At 40.8% G+C, this 18,806-nt stretch overlaps 1 protein-coding gene across 2 annotated transcripts in view; it reads left to right on the plus strand.

The window, feature by feature from the left end:
- LOC311269762 (rho GTPase-activating protein 26-like) overlaps window positions 1–18,806 on the plus strand; it is a 95,858-nt gene that overhangs the window by 32,299 nt on the left and 44,753 nt on the right. For both annotated transcript variants that reach the window (XM_084374154.1, XM_084374155.1), the window contains 8 exons: window positions 8,245–8,340; window positions 10,202–10,263; window positions 11,051–11,122; window positions 15,494–15,595; window positions 15,697–15,807; window positions 16,279–16,383; window positions 17,918–18,047; window positions 18,561–18,661. In XM_084374154.1, coding sequence (XP_084230280.1) covers window positions 8,245–8,340; window positions 10,202–10,263; window positions 11,051–11,122; window positions 15,494–15,595; window positions 15,697–15,807; window positions 16,279–16,383; window positions 17,918–18,047; window positions 18,561–18,661 — 779 coding nt within the window. The remainder of the gene's footprint in view (window positions 1–8,244; window positions 8,341–10,201; window positions 10,264–11,050; window positions 11,123–15,493; window positions 15,596–15,696; window positions 15,808–16,278; window positions 16,384–17,917; window positions 18,048–18,560; window positions 18,662–18,806) is intronic.

The following is an 18,806-nucleotide window of genomic DNA, read 5'->3' on the forward strand; positions in this document are numbered from 1 at the left end:
ATGTGGGTCTGTAACAGGATCTGCATTCATGGCCAGATTTGACCTTAATCACCCATTTATGCTCCACTCCGACACGAGAAGAGCGATGAGACACGTATACGTTGTGCGTCAATGTGCGGCGACCTGCTCTGCTTCCCATAAAGCTAACCGAGCAGAGTGGACAGACGAGTGGTGACCTTTGACCCCCTGCAAACCTGCACTCACCACGGCAACGCCTGAAAGAAGCCATCTCCACTTCCTCGCCTTTTCTCTCTCGCTCTCACACTTTCCCTGCTTCTATGGCTCATTGTTGCAGTGAAAGTGGCGTTTCCTCCTTGCTAAATGTCAGACTGACCTTGTGTTCTCTGTTGAAGCCCGGCCACGTACTATATGTTACATGTTTCACACTGTTCGCTCACTGTACATTGGGTTTTCTCTGTTTTTTCCCTTTTAAAGGTTGTTCTCTTGCGGTTCCTGCTTTTTTTGTTGAGGCAGGAATGAGACAGAACAAAGATTTTATTAGGTTACAACTCACAAGGTTTCAATTAGACTGTGTTTTCTTTCAGCATAAAGCTATCGAGATGCCACTGTGATGATATTTAAGTTTGACAGTGTTGACCTTTCCTGTATCGGCCACTCTCTCTCTCTGTGTACAGTACAGTGTGTCCCTGTCTCTTGATCTTTCACACACGTACATACATGCACACACACAGATCCTTGCTGTACAAGAAAACACGAGTATTTGGCCAAGGGGCAGGTCGTTGGCTGTCAGATATCGGGGTCAGTTTCACAGGATTTTTTGGCAGCAGTGCGGTGTTGTTAAGCCCATTAGATTGAATTTGTGGATGACACGGTGACACATGTCTCTGGAAATCTGTCACATGTCAAATATTCCACCCAAAGGACATCGTTTTTTTTTGCTTATAATAAAACATGACGAGCACTTTTCACAGCTCCGATGAGCGCTGTCCTCACCCACAGGACTGGAGCTCGGCTAACATGAAACGCACTGTAGGTGGAACTGTGCGAACAACATCTTTACGGACTCAAAGACGTAGTCTGAAGCCACATGAATGAAATCCAACTCAAACGCCACATTTTTCAGTCTGTCGAGGAACAATGGCAACCGCAAAGCAATACGTACACTGCGCCATAAATATCTTTGAGATCAAAAGTAACAAACACTACACTAGAATCATTTCATCTGGCCTGAGACTTGGAATATGCCGATCCATTGTTCTTTAAATATAGCCAGTCTAGGAAGAAACATCCCGTTAAATTACAGGACTTTTATGAGACGGACAATTTCACAAAAGTTAATTCATACTCTGATGAATTTTATAGTCTTTTTCTGTATGATTGAGTTCACAAAATTCCTTTCCTTTGCTCGGCTGCTGGGTCATATAAAGAATCAGATGAGGAGACTGAAATCTGTCTTTGTCCCCGCAGATGAATGTGTGTGATGGTGTGTGTTTGTCCGACATGATGAATAGGGTTTCTATTCACATGCTCGTGGAACAAAGCTACTGCAGAGTCCAGGCTACTGCTGGATATCCTGTTGATATCACACAGGCCCATTCTTTCGACTGTGTATGTGTGTGTGCGTTTGTGAGTTAATACACATAGCAGCCGTTGTACAGTGCCGAAGCATGGCTGTGGTTAATTACAGATTCCTTTTGTGTTGCATACAGTGCTGTGTGTGTGTGTGTGTACTGTGTATGTGTGTGTGTTTTTCCCTGTGCTTTTGTGAGCAGGACGCCTCATTCCAGCAGCATCCAAGCCACTGTCCCTCAAATGTCATAATGAAATTGCGGACAGAGCATGTGACTGGCATATTCAAGGCTGACAGGATTCCCCTCGTCAGTGTTGCTACACATGCGAGCAAACCCTCTTTAAGACACATCACAGTTCAATGGGTTCAGGAGGAAAAGTCATTTTTTGCTTTAATTTTCAGTTAAGTCACGACATTTCTTGCATTTCTAGTAGATGGAGGTGATTATTGTAGTTGACGACCCCGGTCTGTGACATTGTTGAAGGATGCAGTACCTGTGTTTTACAACTTGGATCTTATTGCTGCAGTCGTTGAGGCAAAAGTGACAAAAGTGAGTGTATATGAGTGCAAGAGAACTTACTCATTCATTCAGGTCTCAAGTTCCTGTGTTGGACTTGACACTGTTTGTTTATGTGTGTGTGTGCGTGTCCATTGGGTTTTGTCGTGAGCTCAGGAGGAAGCGAAAGAAGGAAGAATGGGGGGAATTTTGTGCTACAAGTGTGAGAGAAGAGGGGAAGAGGACAGTGAGGCGAGTGTCAACAGGGTCATTTATTTATAGCTGTCACTGTCCTTAGCTGTCCTTCCTGCACAGATACAAATGCATGCACGCTCAAATAGCAGTGACACCACAGCATCTTGCATCTGGGAACCCCCGACAATGTGTCTTTTATCTTTCAGCTGCAAATCTGATATTGCATATTCAAGATATTTCAAATGTTTTCCATGTAACTGGTTGATTTTTATCACTTAAACAACAGACCTACGCAGCGATACCAGTGATGGAATGCCTCTGTCGCAGCAGGGGCAAGATAACATATAATTCACTTTTGTTTGTACGTTTACTCACATGAACTGTGCACATTGATAAATATGCCTAAGTCTAAATGGGCTAGTCAAAAATAGCCAATGTCTGTTGCCTTCGGGTTAAGACACTGACCACGAGCTGCTGTCTCCACGGTTTGAGTGCAACTGGGAACCTTTGATGCATCTATCTCTCCCTCATTTCCTGTTATCTCTCTGCTATTGTCTGCAATAAAGGCCCAAAAAGGTACTTATAATAAATATCCTTAGGTGCAGTTTCTGGGATTTAGACGAACCGACCCTTTATCACTTAAAGACAGAAATGGCTGCTGCAATTAGTGGATATCAGATGTATGCCTTTGAGATGATCAGTGATGCGTAGGGCTGCAACAACTTTACTTTCAAGATAAATCATCCATATAATATCAAATAAATAATGAGAAATGCCCAATGTGACAGTGACGTCTTCAAATTATGCTTCTTTTGTCCAACCAACAGTCCAAAACCCACAGACTTTTCATTCACTATCATAAATGACAAAGTGAAGCAGCAAATCCTTACATTTGAGAAGCTGGAACCAGCAAACGTTTGACACTTTTGTGTGAAAATGAAACTAATGATCTTTTGATTGACTAATCAACTAATCATCACAGCTCTAGTTAACCCAGGGCTTGAATCACTGCATTAAAATAACTACCATAAATGGTAAAGTGTGCTCGGTACATCTGTAAGTTGACATTCTCTTACACAAAAGCTTTTCTGGACAATGTACTTGTTGTGGCATGTAATTCCTTCTTTGTTTTATGTCAGTTCATTTGTGTTGGCAACATCTTACAGAATCACGAACGCCAACAATGTGCTTTTAATTTAGAAACACAGTTGGAGTGAGCCGAGAGCCCTGCTTTGGGCCGATGTGTGCACAGACGTATGAACGAACGTGTTTGTACGATTGCGGCGCTGTTGCCAGCATCTATTGAGAGAGTGGCTACGGGGAGCGATATAACATGCATGATGTATCTGCATGTATGAGCCAGAAAACTTCTAATGTTACCTCATCACATCTTTGGCCAAAATGTACAGTGAGGCGTCCTCCAGGGGCGAGTAAGCTAAACACAGATGCACGCTTGTGAGTTTGTTCTTCATTGCGGTTTTGCAGTAATTGTTTTCGAAAAGTGGGATAAAGTCATATTTCACAGTGATCTGGGTATTTACTGAGAGTGCCAGCAGAAATAGAGATGAACAGTGTAAGTACTTGTGGTATATGAATTAAACTTTGACCTTGTGAAATTTGAAAGGGTATTGTCTTGTTAGCAACACTGTCACATAAATGACAAACAACGATATGAACAGTAATGCAATCTTAATAGTTTCTGCACACACTGCAACAGGAAGGAAGGAAGGAACAAAGAACAAATCAGCCTTGTATATATTATTACTCATAGTGTCGAATGGGTTGTATTATGATGCAACAAGGCTCTGCAAATTAATACAAACCATATCTAGAATGAAGTGCAAACATTTTAAAATGAGGCTCAAAACGCTCAGGCCTGTGAAAACTGACCAATCAGAACAGGGAGGGAGGGGGCCCTTAAAGAGACAGTAGCGAAAACAGAGCGTCTCAGGCAGGGGGGGAATACAGATCTGCTGCTTCATGGGACAGAAAGAGAAATGAATGTTTTTTTGAGAATTAAAGCATGTAAAGCTATTCTAGTAGCAACTGAAAAATAAACTTATGAACCTGAAAATGAGCACGATATGTCTCCTTTAACTGCTAGACACAAGATGTCAGAGGGTTCAGACAGAGGATGACTAAAGGTGCTGCAGCATTTCACAGTATGTATATTTTTTTAACATTAAAGCATGTCAACATTTTCTAGTAGACACCCAAAATAAAAGTGTGAACTTGCTGGTGGGCAGCACCGAAATAGGCAGCACAACCACAGCCAGGCCAGCGGGTAATGAAACTGGGTTATGCAAGAAACAAAATGTCCACAGCAACATGTGTAAATGATTAAGAAAAGGTATATTTCTGATTTTTCTTTAAAGCATGTGAGACAAATACTTTGAGACATCAGAATTTAACAAAAAATGTAAGTATTGATAATCCTTAAAGACTATTTATGGGTTTTGTTGAGCCGTTTTTTTAAAAACGAACACTTTAAAGTCATCACATGCACGATACAGACTGGAACCTCACTTTTTTCACAGTTACTAAAATGTTGGCAACATATAATCTTAATCTATAAGCTAATCATAGAAAAAATAACTCCACTAAATCACATCACACCTGTAATAAGAGAGTAAAAACATAATGATCCAGCGAGGGCTTCTGAGGTGGAGATCAAAGATGTCTTGGTCAGAGATCTGACAAAATAGCGGATGTAACAAAGTCGAACAGGGAACTGTGGGTTGCTACAACAAAACTGAACCCAACTGCTGTTGGCAGAACAAAATGTATGAAACGATTAAGCGAAGCCGAAGCGGGTCGCACGGTTACTATTACAATACACATCTGATCACACAAACTGATGATATATGACAGTGTAAGTATATCTGAGGCCTTCTGTTTTCCTACTCTTTGGTCTGTGGTTGGTTTTTGATGTTTATGATGGAGAGCGTGTAGAGTGTGTCTGGAGCCAGAGTGAAGAAATTAACAACGACAGGCACGTTTCACTCACAAGGTGCTGAGAGGAACTGTCGGTGGCAGAAAGCAGAAGGAGGCCAAAAATAAGAGGGCATTGAGGCAGGAGGGAGGAGGGCAGTCCGAGCAGGACATCATGCCTGTTTATACCTGTTGTCAGCGCAACCTCATTTGCTAATATTCCTACGTAAGGCGGCTGGTTTTGATGATGAGAGTGGTGCGTCCACAGCAACTTTTGAAATGATGATTCTCCATCTTCAGTCGGGGTCCCAAACATTCAGCTACACTGAATGATTATTAACAAGTACCGTACAAGTACACCCTGATATGTCTGCAGAGCTTCCACTCGGTTGTTGAGTCACTGCTAGTTTCTCACAGATGACTTTGCCAGGTGCTGACATGTCTGGCTTTCAAAGCTGTGGATGCACAGGGAACAGCTTCAAAGGACAAACTCTGCTTTGAGAACAAGAACATGCTGTCTCAGACAGGGACACAATTTAATTTGCTTAGCAGTGGAGAGCAAGTGAACAGAACCTGTTGTTGTGTAATTTGCTATTTGGCTCATTGCTGTAACTCCTCAGAATAACCAGGCCACATGAAAGCTGTGTCAGACTTGTGGTACTTTCTTGTTTTGCTGGCTAAGATTGATAAATCCATATTTTTTTTTAATGCAGTGGGAACAATAGTAGGATTTTATGATTTCCAGCACAGTCCATATTGTTTTAATCTCACTTATGAGTTTTCGTTCCCCCACTTTGTGATAGTTTTCATTTTGTTCTAATGTGTCACAACCTATGCCTACTTTTGTTGAATGAATACAGTGTTCTGGGAATATTAGAAAAAGTCCCCCCTCCAGTCAAAGATCTGTTTCCATTCTAGTTCCTACAGCTGAACGTTTGAGCTTCGCTGTGTAGAGTTTGACACTAAAAAGCTGTTGAAATGCTGAAATTTTCTCTGTGCTCATTGAAAATATGATTGTCAGTGGTGTGCTTACAAGCAGAAATAGTTTGGAAGTCAATCTTGTCCCAATGTGTGTTGTGCAAGCTTAAAACCCTAGTTCACATACACTGAGCATGGACATTTTGTGTCTAGCAATTAAAGGCGACATTATGCTCATTTTCAGGTTAATATTTTTATTTTGGGTGCTAACAGAATAGCTTTAGATGCTTAAAAGCTCAAAACATGCATCAGTTTTCTCATACTGTCCAGTGCTGCAGCACTGTATTCCTCCTCTGTCTGAGATGCTCTGTTTTAGCTCCTGTCACTTAAAGGCCCCTCTCCCGAATACCCAGTCTGCTCTGATTGGTCAGCTCACACACGCCTGAGCCAGCACAGCTCACTGTGACTCCGGTCAGATGTGTCGTGTTTTCAGCTTCCAGTAAGATTCACTTCTACTGTGAATATATATATATATATATATATATATATATATATATATATATATATATATATACACATATATATGTATATATGTATATATATGTATATATGTATATATGTATATATATGTATATATATATGTATATATGTATATATATGTATATATGTATATATATGTATATATATATGTATATATATATATATATATATATATATATATATGTATATATATGTATATATATATATGTATATATATATATATAGTATATATATATAGAATATATAAATTACTCTGTAAAAACCGACATAAATTATGCAAATGTGTGACATGGTGATGTAGTGGGATGTCAACAAGTCTTGGAATTAATGGCGGGACTACTGATGAGGAGTTGTGTTTTGTACAGTAAGGAGTTGTTGCTTCTTTAAGGATTTTAATGTGGTAATTACTTATTTTTCTTCCTAAAAAAACATGTCAGACATACTGTATATTAGTGTTTTTTTTTATATATATGCTTTAATGCACGTGTGGATAGGATCTTAAAGTATTTTTTTCTTTAATGGACACTGGTTCTGAAAAGCCACCGTTTATCCCTCAGGTTCAAGTGTGGTCTCAGTTTGGTCATACTTCAGATATTCTGACACTTCGGAGCCACCATGACTCACTGCCGACTGACGTCCTGAGTCTTTCTGAGTCAGTCCCAAGAGAGAAGGAAGTGTATATGTGTGTGTATGCCAGCATGTGTGTGTGTGTGTTTTTGGCAGCACATGCAGGAGCTGCTAGGCCGGTGTTTTATGTCTCCGACTGGCAGGCTGCAGCGGCTCTTTCCAAACGCACACACACACACACAGATCTGCACGGAGGACCTGTGGTATTTACATAAACATGGCCAATTACACTCTGTCACTCCGTCTGTCTTCTCTCTCTACACTCCCTGTCTTTTCCTTGACTTCCATCTGTATTTCCATGAGACTCTTGATCCATCATCCCTTTTCTTTCCTTTCTTCTCTGCATCTTTGTCTGGATTTTTCTTTCTTTTTTGACATGGGAGTAAAGGAATAACTCATCATTTTAAAGTTGACGTAACTCCTTGATTCATTCCGTCTAAGTGTCAGGATAACATGCATGTTCCCGGTTGTTGCTTCTCAGAGTCCAGCAATAGGAAATGCAGTCGTGAAGGTGACCCTTCCTTGAGTTTAAATGGAAGGGAAGCAGAACTCGCCGCGAGTGTGCGTCTCCTAGGAGCTCTTAGCGCCTCATGTATTATTCGAAAGGCGTCCATCTGTCCGAGGCTCTTCACTGCTTCACTTGGCTAATGTGCCTCAAGTTAAATGGAACTTTTTTGCACTTTTCACAGGCGCACACACACAAGAAAGCCTCCACACAAACGTAGGAGCTGTCAGCCTTCATCACTAACGCCACTGGGGATCCACTCACTTACCCGCTTGTCCACATTTAGCCTCTTTCCACTCACTCTCCCTTCCAGTTGCTGCATAAAAATCCAGACTGAGATTCATATTTTTTTTACATGGGCGTGTCTTAGACCTGGTAACTAAAGTTCAAAGTAAGAAGGTGATGCGAAGTTGCACTCAAGGATGAAAAATTGCTTTTGCTACGAGAGCCTGCTGTCTCTAAACCTAACGACCTCTTTTTCTTTTCTCTCTGTTCTCTCAGGTCTGTCAACGGCCAAGAGGAAGTTTGCCGACTCTCTCAACGAGTTTAAATTCCAGTGCATCGGAGACGCCGAGACGGACGATGAGATATGCATAGGTGAGCTCGCTGATATGAAATCCGATATATTGTCTGTACTGACAGAGGAGGAGGAGGAGGGCCTGTAAATAGACATCAGACAATGCTCTCTCGTTTACAGTCCCTGAAATAGAACGGTCGTATCAGCGATGACTCAATGGCCAGCTTTGTTTTCAGTGCTGTTACATCGGAAGCCATAAATATCAGTCTCAAATTATGCCTCTGCCTCGAATCTGTTCATTATGGTTTTTATTTTTTGGTCTCTAAGCTTATTACGAAAATCATATGAAAAGTGGGTTTTAGTGCCAGTCTATTCCCTGACTTTGCCTGAAGAAGAGTTAAAAAGGAGACGCATTTAAAGCCTTTTTCAGCAACCACTTAACAGTTAAGTGGTGGTGAAACTGACCAAAGTGAGACATGTTGTTTGTTGGCAGTAAGCCGAAACAAATTCAGCAAATTTCAAACTTTCCCACTTGGGGGAAATCAAATTATGCTGTGATTATTCGTCTATAAATAAGTCGCTTTTTTTTGTGAGAGAAGTACTTTTTTCACGTATGCAGTAGACCAATGTGTGAAATCGGTGGGGTTACCCTTTAACTACCCCCACTACCAATTGCTAACTAGTTTTATAAACTTCATGTCGACCCAAACCTAACTTAACATATTCAAACATTGTTGTAATATTAGTTTCATAGTTCATGAGAACGTGATTCTTAACTCCATGAACTCATGCAGGCCTTGCGGAGATCTCTCTGTCGCCATCCAAACCGTTTGCTGTGAAACAAGCGGCGGTCACCACACCCTCTCATGCTGCCTGGCTGTGTCTGTGCAGGCTGCAGCTCTTCACTGGCCTGACCCACCCACTGCTGTTGTTTAACTAACACCAGCTATCTTTCCTGAACAGCTTGCAGCTGAACCGGGCTGCACGACGGCAGGCACTGTTGTTCTCAGGATATTCATAGTTACATTCATATCAAAACTAATTTCTTCTCTCTGACACAATAATGATTTCACTCCAAAGGGATCCACAACAAATCAAATTACTTTTATTTCCTGAAATAAGAAATGAAATGTGTCCCTAAATAGCCTCTGATAGATTAAGTAGGTCGATATCGTATGTGGTCGTCTGTTACTCTCTAGAGATCACGTTTTTATTATTCTGAGAATGTGTGATTGAGCTCGCTGAAAGGTTCATGAAAGGATTGTGCTGTTTTTAGTGCATTCCTTGAATAGTCCTGAGGTTCTGATCCTTTATAGTTGGACCTAACTTTAAAGAACAAGCTCCTGTAGCCTGAAGTTTAATGTTAAAAAGCAGGGAGAGTTTAATTGTGTGTTTTTTTTTGTATGATGACTAAGGAATAAACTCGAGCTCCGCTATGTATAATTTTTTCTTTTAACATGCCAGTGCACATGCTGCACGTGCTCACCATGTATGTGCCCTCACTGTGTCTGAAAACTGTGTGTGTGTGTGTGTGTGTATGTGTGTGTGTGAAGTGTTGGACAGGGCTGGAGGCAATTGAAGTGGAAACTCTGACCCGAAACAATGTAGCCGTGCCTCGCCTGCCAGCGAGCGGGGAAACGAGCACCGAGCTGTGCTCGCTGTGAAAGCACCATAGAAACGAACCATATAAATTGCGGTTTCATTTCCAGTTAATTACTCTGCTGTGTCATGAGTTTAGAACAATTTGTGAGACGTCCAAGAGCAGAAACAAAGCTTCATCCCCGCCGCCTCGTGCCAGCTTTTCTTCAAACACTCCCTGTTTCTGTCTGCATGTACTTGTGTGTCTCTCATCATAGCAATTGGAAATACCAACTGTCTGTCCCTCTTTCCAATAATCTCTTTTATGTGTCTCCTTTTTTTTTCTCGAACGTGCGTCCTCAGCCAAGTCTCTGCAGGAGTTTGCAGCTGTCCTGCAGAACCTGGAGGATGAGAGGACACGGATGGTAAGTGACCCAAGAAATTGAAAGACATATTATAGGTTGACGGGTGGAAGGAACGGAAACGGATCAGAAACAGAGTATCGGCCGGGTACAATGTGTCAATGTGCGCGCATGTGATGAAGGGAAATCCTCACTGGTTAGCTGACTGAAGTTTAGTCATTTAACTTAATCAAAACCGTAAAAACATTCGTAAATCATTCTCTACAGCAACTTCTGACCCATAATTTCAGGCTTAAATTAAGGGCTTCTGGTTAGTCCTGCCCAGAGCCCTTGAGTAGGGAGAGTCGCGACAATGGAAGTTCAAAACGCTGATCATCATGTGATTCACGGAAACTTCAGATCATACCAGGAGGTTCTAAGTGGGCAATTTAAATGCATGATTACAGAGAGGGCTGTTTGGCACTTCTTAGTTAATACATGATTTATTGATCGAGTCAGTATTTGGAGCCATCTTCCTTGAACTGCTGAGAGGCTCCACGATCCTCCATCGCTTTAAAAAATGGTCCAATGGAGTAAACAGGGATGATATTACTCTCTCTGCTTAAGAGCTCTGGGGGACAGATGATTTAGTTGTGTGAACAGAGATACAGATAATGGTGTGCTCGCTCATCCCAAGTCATTACTCAGCAAATGACCCGGGGAACGGTTCTAGTTTGCCATTTTATTGGAATATCCTGAGTATTCATTATAATTTAAGAGAAAATGATATGAATAATGTTTGAATTTAAAAAATGTCTCTAAAGCAGTGATGTTTACTTGCTGGTGTGTGATGTTACGTGTGTGTCTCCAGATCGAGAACGCCAACGATGTGCTGATTATGCCTCTGGAGCGGTTCAGGAAAGAACAGATCAGCGCAGCCAAGGTGAGGAGATGATCGTGTACAGCTGCAGCGCTGGTGACAGAAATGACTTAATGTACACGTGCGCTGTGCGTCAGTATTGATATTCTGGCAGGGAAACATAAATCAGTAAATCAATAAAAACCCTGTTAGTGCTGATGCAGCTGTTAGAGGAACACCGTCCCATTTCACTGTTAGGCAGTGACAAATATTATATCTGCACATCTGGGTTAAATAACCCGTACAGTGTGTGGTCACTGCATTTTATAATTTCCCTTGAAATTAGGTTTTTGTACTTCTCACCTGGCTTTTATTAAACTCTTGGCACATATTGAAGTTCCAGTGAAATCCTCCTTAATGCAGGATAATTACAGTAAATCCTTGATAGTATCAGATTGCAATTACTTTGACAGACGTTCCGATTGCAACAGGATTCATGATTAGTGTGAGTGATCATTTTTTGCATCGCAATTTTCATTTCCACTGTGTTTTCACAATGTTTTCATACATCTGGAAAACAAGATTTTTCTCATATTGACCCTGCACCAGGATCATTTGGGAAAGTCATTTCAAGATCGGCATGTAATAACAAGCTATAGTATAAATACATATAGAGAATATCTAGTGCTTGTCTCAAGGTCTCCTTCCTCTCCAGTGATGGTCCGTGAATGTCTATCAAGGTCTGACCCACCACTACATGACCTGGATAGGAGATTAGAGGAATACATAATCCTGCCATCAATCACTGACTCCTGCTGGGGGGTCTCACAGGCCAGCGGGGCTCCCTCGTGGCACGGCCAGTGTTGTTTTAGTGTGTCAGTGTGTATAAATCTTTTTGTACCTTGACTGAAGGCACAGGAGGGTGTGGAAACACTTTTTTTTTTGCATTTGAGGCTTTTAATGACATATTTTGCAACATTTAAAGTTAAAGGATAAGTATTATACTGTGTACTGTAGTTTTTGGGTAATCCCTTGCCTCGTGAAAAATATCCCATGTTTCAATATTCAAATCTCCTTACAGCAGCAGATCATAGTGCATTTACCCTCTGCAGTCATTAGCCATAGGACCTAGATGAGTAGCCGCGGGGGTTCCCCTGATACATGCAGTATTAAACATGTTGTATCAGTGTACACTCTGGTAATCCATCCCCTTATAGCAGGTCACGGTTTGATTGTAACATGGTGGCCAGATTAAGAAGTGAACGCATAATCTGTGCGGTCAGGTCACCATGAGCGATGTCCTAATCCCAGTTTAGCCCTAAAAGAACTGACTGCATCTTCGGCTGGCACAGTTTCACCTTGTCCCAATGCAGTCCCCTCTGTCCTCTCTACATCACCATGTGAAAGCACAGCGGTAATCACCAATCACAGCAGCAAACGGGAGGACTTCTGTGGAAGTCTCAGAAAAGTATCGCACAAGTGATTCAAACCCTTCAGCTTTCACTGCACACTGAAAGCCTAAAAAGGGAACAGTTGCTTCTAAGACCAACGTGAAGCTGGCGACTATAAAGAACTGAGAGCTGCCGATGTGAGGCCTGTTTGTAAAAGAAAAGCAAATACATCAGTCCTGCAACAACAATAAAACCCTTCCTGAACAAATACGTCCAACGTAAAGTCTCCCAATGATTTGAGAGACGTGTCATGAAGACTCTATGGCAACATTTTGTAATAACCATCATTAATAAATGGTCAATTTGTAGTTAATTTAACTTAAGTTATTTCACAGTTAACGAACAATGAAATCCTTGAAAAACTTGGAATTTTAAAGGTTTATAAACATCAGTTGCATCTTTATAATGGAAATCTGAGTCATGTTGATAGATGAGTGACACAGTATTTGTCAACCATTTACAAGTATTATAAACAGCAGTGGCAACTTTACAATAAACAGTTGCCTAATGAATGGTTTAATAAGTGTGTTAACAGTGAAATAACTGTTTAATTAACTCTCATTAATGATGGTTTTAATAAATAAACACATACATATGAGCAAAATGAATTCCTTACATTCAAAACTAAATGTAACTTTTTAGAAAATAGTGATAATATTGTGATTTGGTCACTTTGTTGATGCTGCGTCTCTGAAGGATAATAATACAGTGTATTTCCTTCCTGTTAGTAAACTTTGATACAGTGGGAAGCTAAAAAAAAAAAAAAAAAAAGCACAGATAAAGTGAATGTTTACAAAACGTTTCATGCCATGTGCTGCTCGAGGGAGCAGGCAGGGAGTGATGATGAGTTGTTTGGCTTCAAGTTTCAATGGGACCTCCGAGTTACTGTTGACATGACGGAGCAGTGGAGCGAGGAGTCAAACTTGTTTGTAGCTGTGATGAGTCAGTGTGGTGATGGGGCATGATCCTGTATCAAAACATTTCATCACTTTAACTCTGCTGGAAAAAAGAGAAATCATCAGTTTGTAAACATACTGGGGGGAGATTGCCACCTGCTGGCCGAGGATGGAAGTTACTTAAAATAAACATTTGAATGCCCCTTCAACTTTTTCACCAAAAGATTTGGTAAATAAAACAACAATGAAAGACAGAAAACACAACATTTATACCGTCTGTGTGATTTGTAAATGTAAATAGAGGAAGTATGCTTCCTTTAGTTGATTTTTCAAATGTTTTGTGATGTTTGTGTCGTGTTTTAGTTTAAATTACATCATGAAACCCCAAACAAAGGTCACACAGGAGAGAGCTGCAAGCAGCAGTCTTTTCAGACATGATGTTCTCAGTGAAGAGTATTAGGCAGACTTTTAACAGAGGCCTTGTTGTTTAGAGGGACGTTCATCATCTCTGATGCGTTCTGCAGCTGCTGTCTATTCCTCTTCTGGCCCTGAGGACTCTTCTTGCTGTTGAAACTGGCTTGGCAATGAGGCACCTGTGTCATGTGACAGCTCCAGGGGTCGACGTTATGAGCTCAGACTGACGAGGCAATAATTTGTTGTTTTCTCTCTTCGGGGAGTTTTATTTCCGAGATGAGTTGGAAAAATGAATTCACACAAACTCACATAACCAGACAGGAAGACTAGCAAATGCAGTGAATTGAATACGTGACGGATGAAGACGCTGTATCGGTCTTTTTCTGCAAAATGCTGTAACCTTGTTTAGAAAAATGCTATATAAATAAAGTTTATTATCATTATTATTATTATTATTGTTAAGCAATGAAATATTGTACATTGATATAATGAAAATATCAACTATTAAATTGATAGGCAACTACTTTGTTAATGGATTAATCCTTTTTTATTCATTTTTTAGGAAACATTTGCAAAAATTTTGATTTCAGCTTCTCAAATGTGAATATTTCCTGGTTTCTCCACTCTTCTGCGACAGTAAATGGATTATCTTTGGATTGTGGATTAAAGCAAGACATTTGAGGACGTAACCTCGGGCTTTGGGAAAAACTGATCAACATTTTTCACCATTTTCTGCCATTTTATAGACTAACCTATAATGGAGAAAACGATAAACGGACCAATCGATAATGGAAATAATTGTCAGTTGCAGCCCTAGTGTGAGGGTAAATGTCAGAAAATAGTCAAAAATGTACCACAATTTCAAAACTTTACATTTATATTAAACAGAGAAGTTGCCTACTTGGTAAAAGACTTCATTCACTTAAATGAAAAAGTTAATTTGTTAGTAATCTTATACAGTTGATTGTCTGAATTTGTCAACACGTCCACTGTTTTTGAGCTTCTGTGTGAAGCTCCAGAAGCTCCAGGGTTACAATATAAGTCTGGGATAAAGAAATGCAATAATGTTAACAGGCAGGGGCAGATGTACAGTAATAATACCCCAGGGCCTCCCACCCTGATCTGCCCCTCCTCTGTTTATGTGTTCAACTTTCCACTCTTGTCTCCGTCTCTGTCTGTCTTTACTGATATCCGTATCTCCCCCTTCAGCTGGCTTGAATCCGTTTAAAGTTAAATGATCCCACGAACACATTTTTTCTTAGTGTTTTCCAGCCCAGCAGTCTTAAGAAACACACACCCTGCTCTATCTGTCCCTGGTTAATCATCCGTCTATCTGTCTGTCTGTCTCTGATGTCCGTGATCTCAGCTCTGATGAAACAGTCTGTTGTTTAATAGGCAGCTGTGCTACCCGGGAAACAATTTCCTGCTGGACTCTCTTAGAAAAATATTATGTGAACGCTAAAAGAAATTCACATTAAGTGACGTCTGCCTCGCTTTCTTCGGCTCATTCAGTTTTTTTTCTTCCAACTACTCGACGGCTGAGGTTAATTGCAGATGGCAATCACTGACAAATTACCTGTAAACACCACGTAAAGATGATGACTATCGGTCTACTAATGCACAGGAGTGGAATCGGCGGAGATGAACCGTGATTATTCTGTCGCGTTAATTGTTTTTTGTTTCATTTGTTACAGGAAGCCAAGAAAAAATATGACAAAGAGACCGAGAAGTACTGTGCAGTGCTGGAGAAGCATCTTAGCCTCTCAGCGAGGAAGAAAGAGTCACATCTACATGAGGTGAGATGTTGTGTCAGAGTAAACACAGATTGATGATATTTCTCAAGTTTTCCCGTGAGTGTCAGTCTGTCAGTTTCCTCGATTTCCTCTCCACGTTGCAGGCGGACAATCAGGTAGATAACGTACGGCAGCATTTCTACGAGGTGTCTCTGGAGTACGTCTTCAAGGTGCAGGAGGTCCAAGAGAGGAAGATGTTTGACTTTGTGGAGCCTGTAAGATCTTGTTTTTTTTCTTCTTTTTCTTTTATGTCCTTTGTACACTTGACTTTTTCCCGAAGTTGCAGACATGCTTTGATTCAGAGGAGGTCTGTATTACACGTACACACCCAGTAGCTCCTCACTACAACCAGAGTCTTCTGTTGTTGACAAATGGTGGTTTGGAGGCTTTGGTGTCTTGCTTGAGGGCACCTCAGTGGTAGTTGTTGGGGAAATTAAGTCAATTGGTTGCACATACACCACACAAACCAGACCAGGAAAGTACAACGTAGTCTAATTCACTGCCTCTGTGTCTTCAGTGCCCTGCTAAAACTCAAAATCTTAGTATATTTGCCTGATTTCTAGTCTTTATTCCATGCATTCTTCTTCCTTTTCAAAACTTGCCACCCCTTCTCTTTTTCCTGATCGTCATCTCCGCCTATTCTTCCGTCACCGACGTTACTTTCTTGCTGTTTTTGTCTCCCTCAGTTGTTGGCGTTTCTCCAAGGCCTGTTCACCTACTATCACCACGGCTATGAGCTCGCAAAGGACTTCAACCACTTCAAGACTGATCTCACCATCAGCATACAGAATGTAAGGACACACATACACAAAGCATGAGGTCTCAGCATAATCTTCAGCACCGCACATAAATACTGTATACATCAATGCCTCAAAAGAAATTTAAAAAATGTTCTTTAGAAATAAAAACTATGAATAAAATTGTCAAAATTGCAGACTTGGGGCTTCACTTTCTTAATTGTAATCTTTACCTGAAAAGGCCGGTTCACCCAAAATGATATTTTGAAGCGTCCATGTTGAAAGTTCAAAGGCCGTCCAAATCCGGGGTCGTTCAGGTCGGCCTCATTAGCAGACAGGAAACATTTCAGAAGGTAGAAGATGTCTCGGAGGGAAATAATCCTCCAAATGTGAAAAGGCCACAGGCTGAAAGGAATTCAAAGGTCAAAGAGTTACTCACAGTGTCATCTGAAATTCTGTTTGATACCGAGAGGACACAAAAACACTTCTGAGGCTGAACGCGAGTTTGTAATTTTGTTTTCAAGTGATTTTGGTTTTAGTTAGTGTCCAGACTTTACTTGGGTCTTATTATCATCACTTGACTTACAGTCATGTAGACATCCCAGTCTCAATAAACATATATGTATATATATATATATGTATGTATGCACCAGTGCCTCCTCAGGCGTGTTGTGTTGATAAATTTGACTATTGCACATTTAAAAACAGTTCACAAAGAGCTTTGAAGACAAAACAGTCGAGCCAAACCAGGAAGCCACGTGTAAGGAGAAGTTAAAACAAGAAGGCAAAGCAAAATGCAAATACAAAATGTCAATATTAGTACGTACAAGTAAAAGGAATTAAAGTGATAAAACTGGCACAATCACAAAAAAAGGTAGCGATAAATAAATCAATAAATAATAATAATAAAGGACGATAAGAAGACGGCATCACATCTGACAGAGGAATTAAAATGATAAGCAGATTTAGAACAAAGTCGTTTTGTTCAGTTTAGTGTATTTAAGAAGGGACGGTGCAAATTATTGAACACATGGTAATACACGAGGAAAAATGCCAGAATTAGACAAAAGGCTGTTACCGTTTGTAGTGCCATGGCTGAGTGTTAAAAAGGCTTCCTAAAATACCACAAAGCAAAAGGGAAAACACAAAAAACAAAACAAAATAACACAGGGAATGCAGTTTTTATAATTGGGAAAGGATGGACAGTTGTTAAGAAAAGTAAAACCAGTAGTGACATATACAGAACATATAGAATGACACAATAATAAAAGATTGATAGGTGTTTAGTGGCCTAATGAATACACTGATGCTTCAGTTGGTTTATTTATTTTAATTTGAGTTAGTAAAAAGATTCATCACACCTTGTTTTAGCTTTTAAACTAAAATTCTTACATATTTATTACATATTGCACCTTTAAATATTATAACTATGCGCAGTATACAGTAGTTGCATCTCTTGCTTTTTAAAAACGTATATTTCTAATTTTGCTGGATTACAGGTTGGTATATGTACTGCTGTTGTTTGTTCAGCACACTCAGGATCAGACAGAAAGGCCTAAGGCGTGTGCTTCTCTGCTCGTGTTTACAGACAAGGAACCGCTTTGAGAGCACCCGGTCGGAGGTGGAGTGTCTGATGAGGAAGATGAAGGAGAATCCCCACGAACACAAGAGTGTGAGCCAGCACACCATGGAGGGATACCTGTTTGTCCAGGAGAAGCGTACGTATCATCTGCCCGCCTCTGTGCGTCTGTTACATCTTACAAACGAGGGCACAATTCAGCAGACGTTAACAGTGTTGCTGCAGCACGGAAACATGAATGACTACATGAGTGGGTGGGTGTGTGCGTGTGTGTGCATGTGTGTGTGTGTGTGTGAGGACCAGTACGTGCTGGCTCACACACACACACACACACACATGCAAACACACACTGTCAGAGCGGCAGAACAAACAAACCATAATGAACCTGCCGTTGATGAAGTCAAGTCTGATCCGTTGGAGACGTGACAGGAGCTCTGACCACGTGTGGTTACCATGGTAACACCGAGCACTAAAGCAGGCATGACTAAGACTCATCTTTTTTTTTTTTCCTTTAACCCTGTCTCCCCCTCCTGCGTCTGTCTCTGATGTTCTCTGACCACTTGACATCATCGTTTCCTCTTGTCTTTTTGTTTTAAACCTTCTCCCTCTTCATCTGTGTCCTTTTCTTGCTCCCTCTCTTTCTCCCCCTCAGGCTCATTCGTATCTACCTGGGTGAAGTACTACTGCACATACCATCGAGAGCCCAAGAGGGTCACCATGGTGCTGTTTGACCCGAAATCTGGAGGGAAAATGGTGAGTGGGTTTGGCCATTTAAAACACTGACAGAGGTTACAATTTTCAGACAGGAGGAGGTTTTTCATAGCTCTAAGGTCAGTTGGAGGACACCATTCCCCACACATATGCACCATGAGCCATGGTATCGAGATCCCGCCCATAA

Source organism: Pagrus pagrus, assembly GCF_965226575.1.
Source record: "Pagrus pagrus genome assembly, chromosome: 14".
In the NCBI taxonomy this organism is placed as follows: domain Eukaryota; kingdom Metazoa; phylum Chordata; class Actinopteri; order Spariformes; family Sparidae; genus Pagrus; species Pagrus pagrus.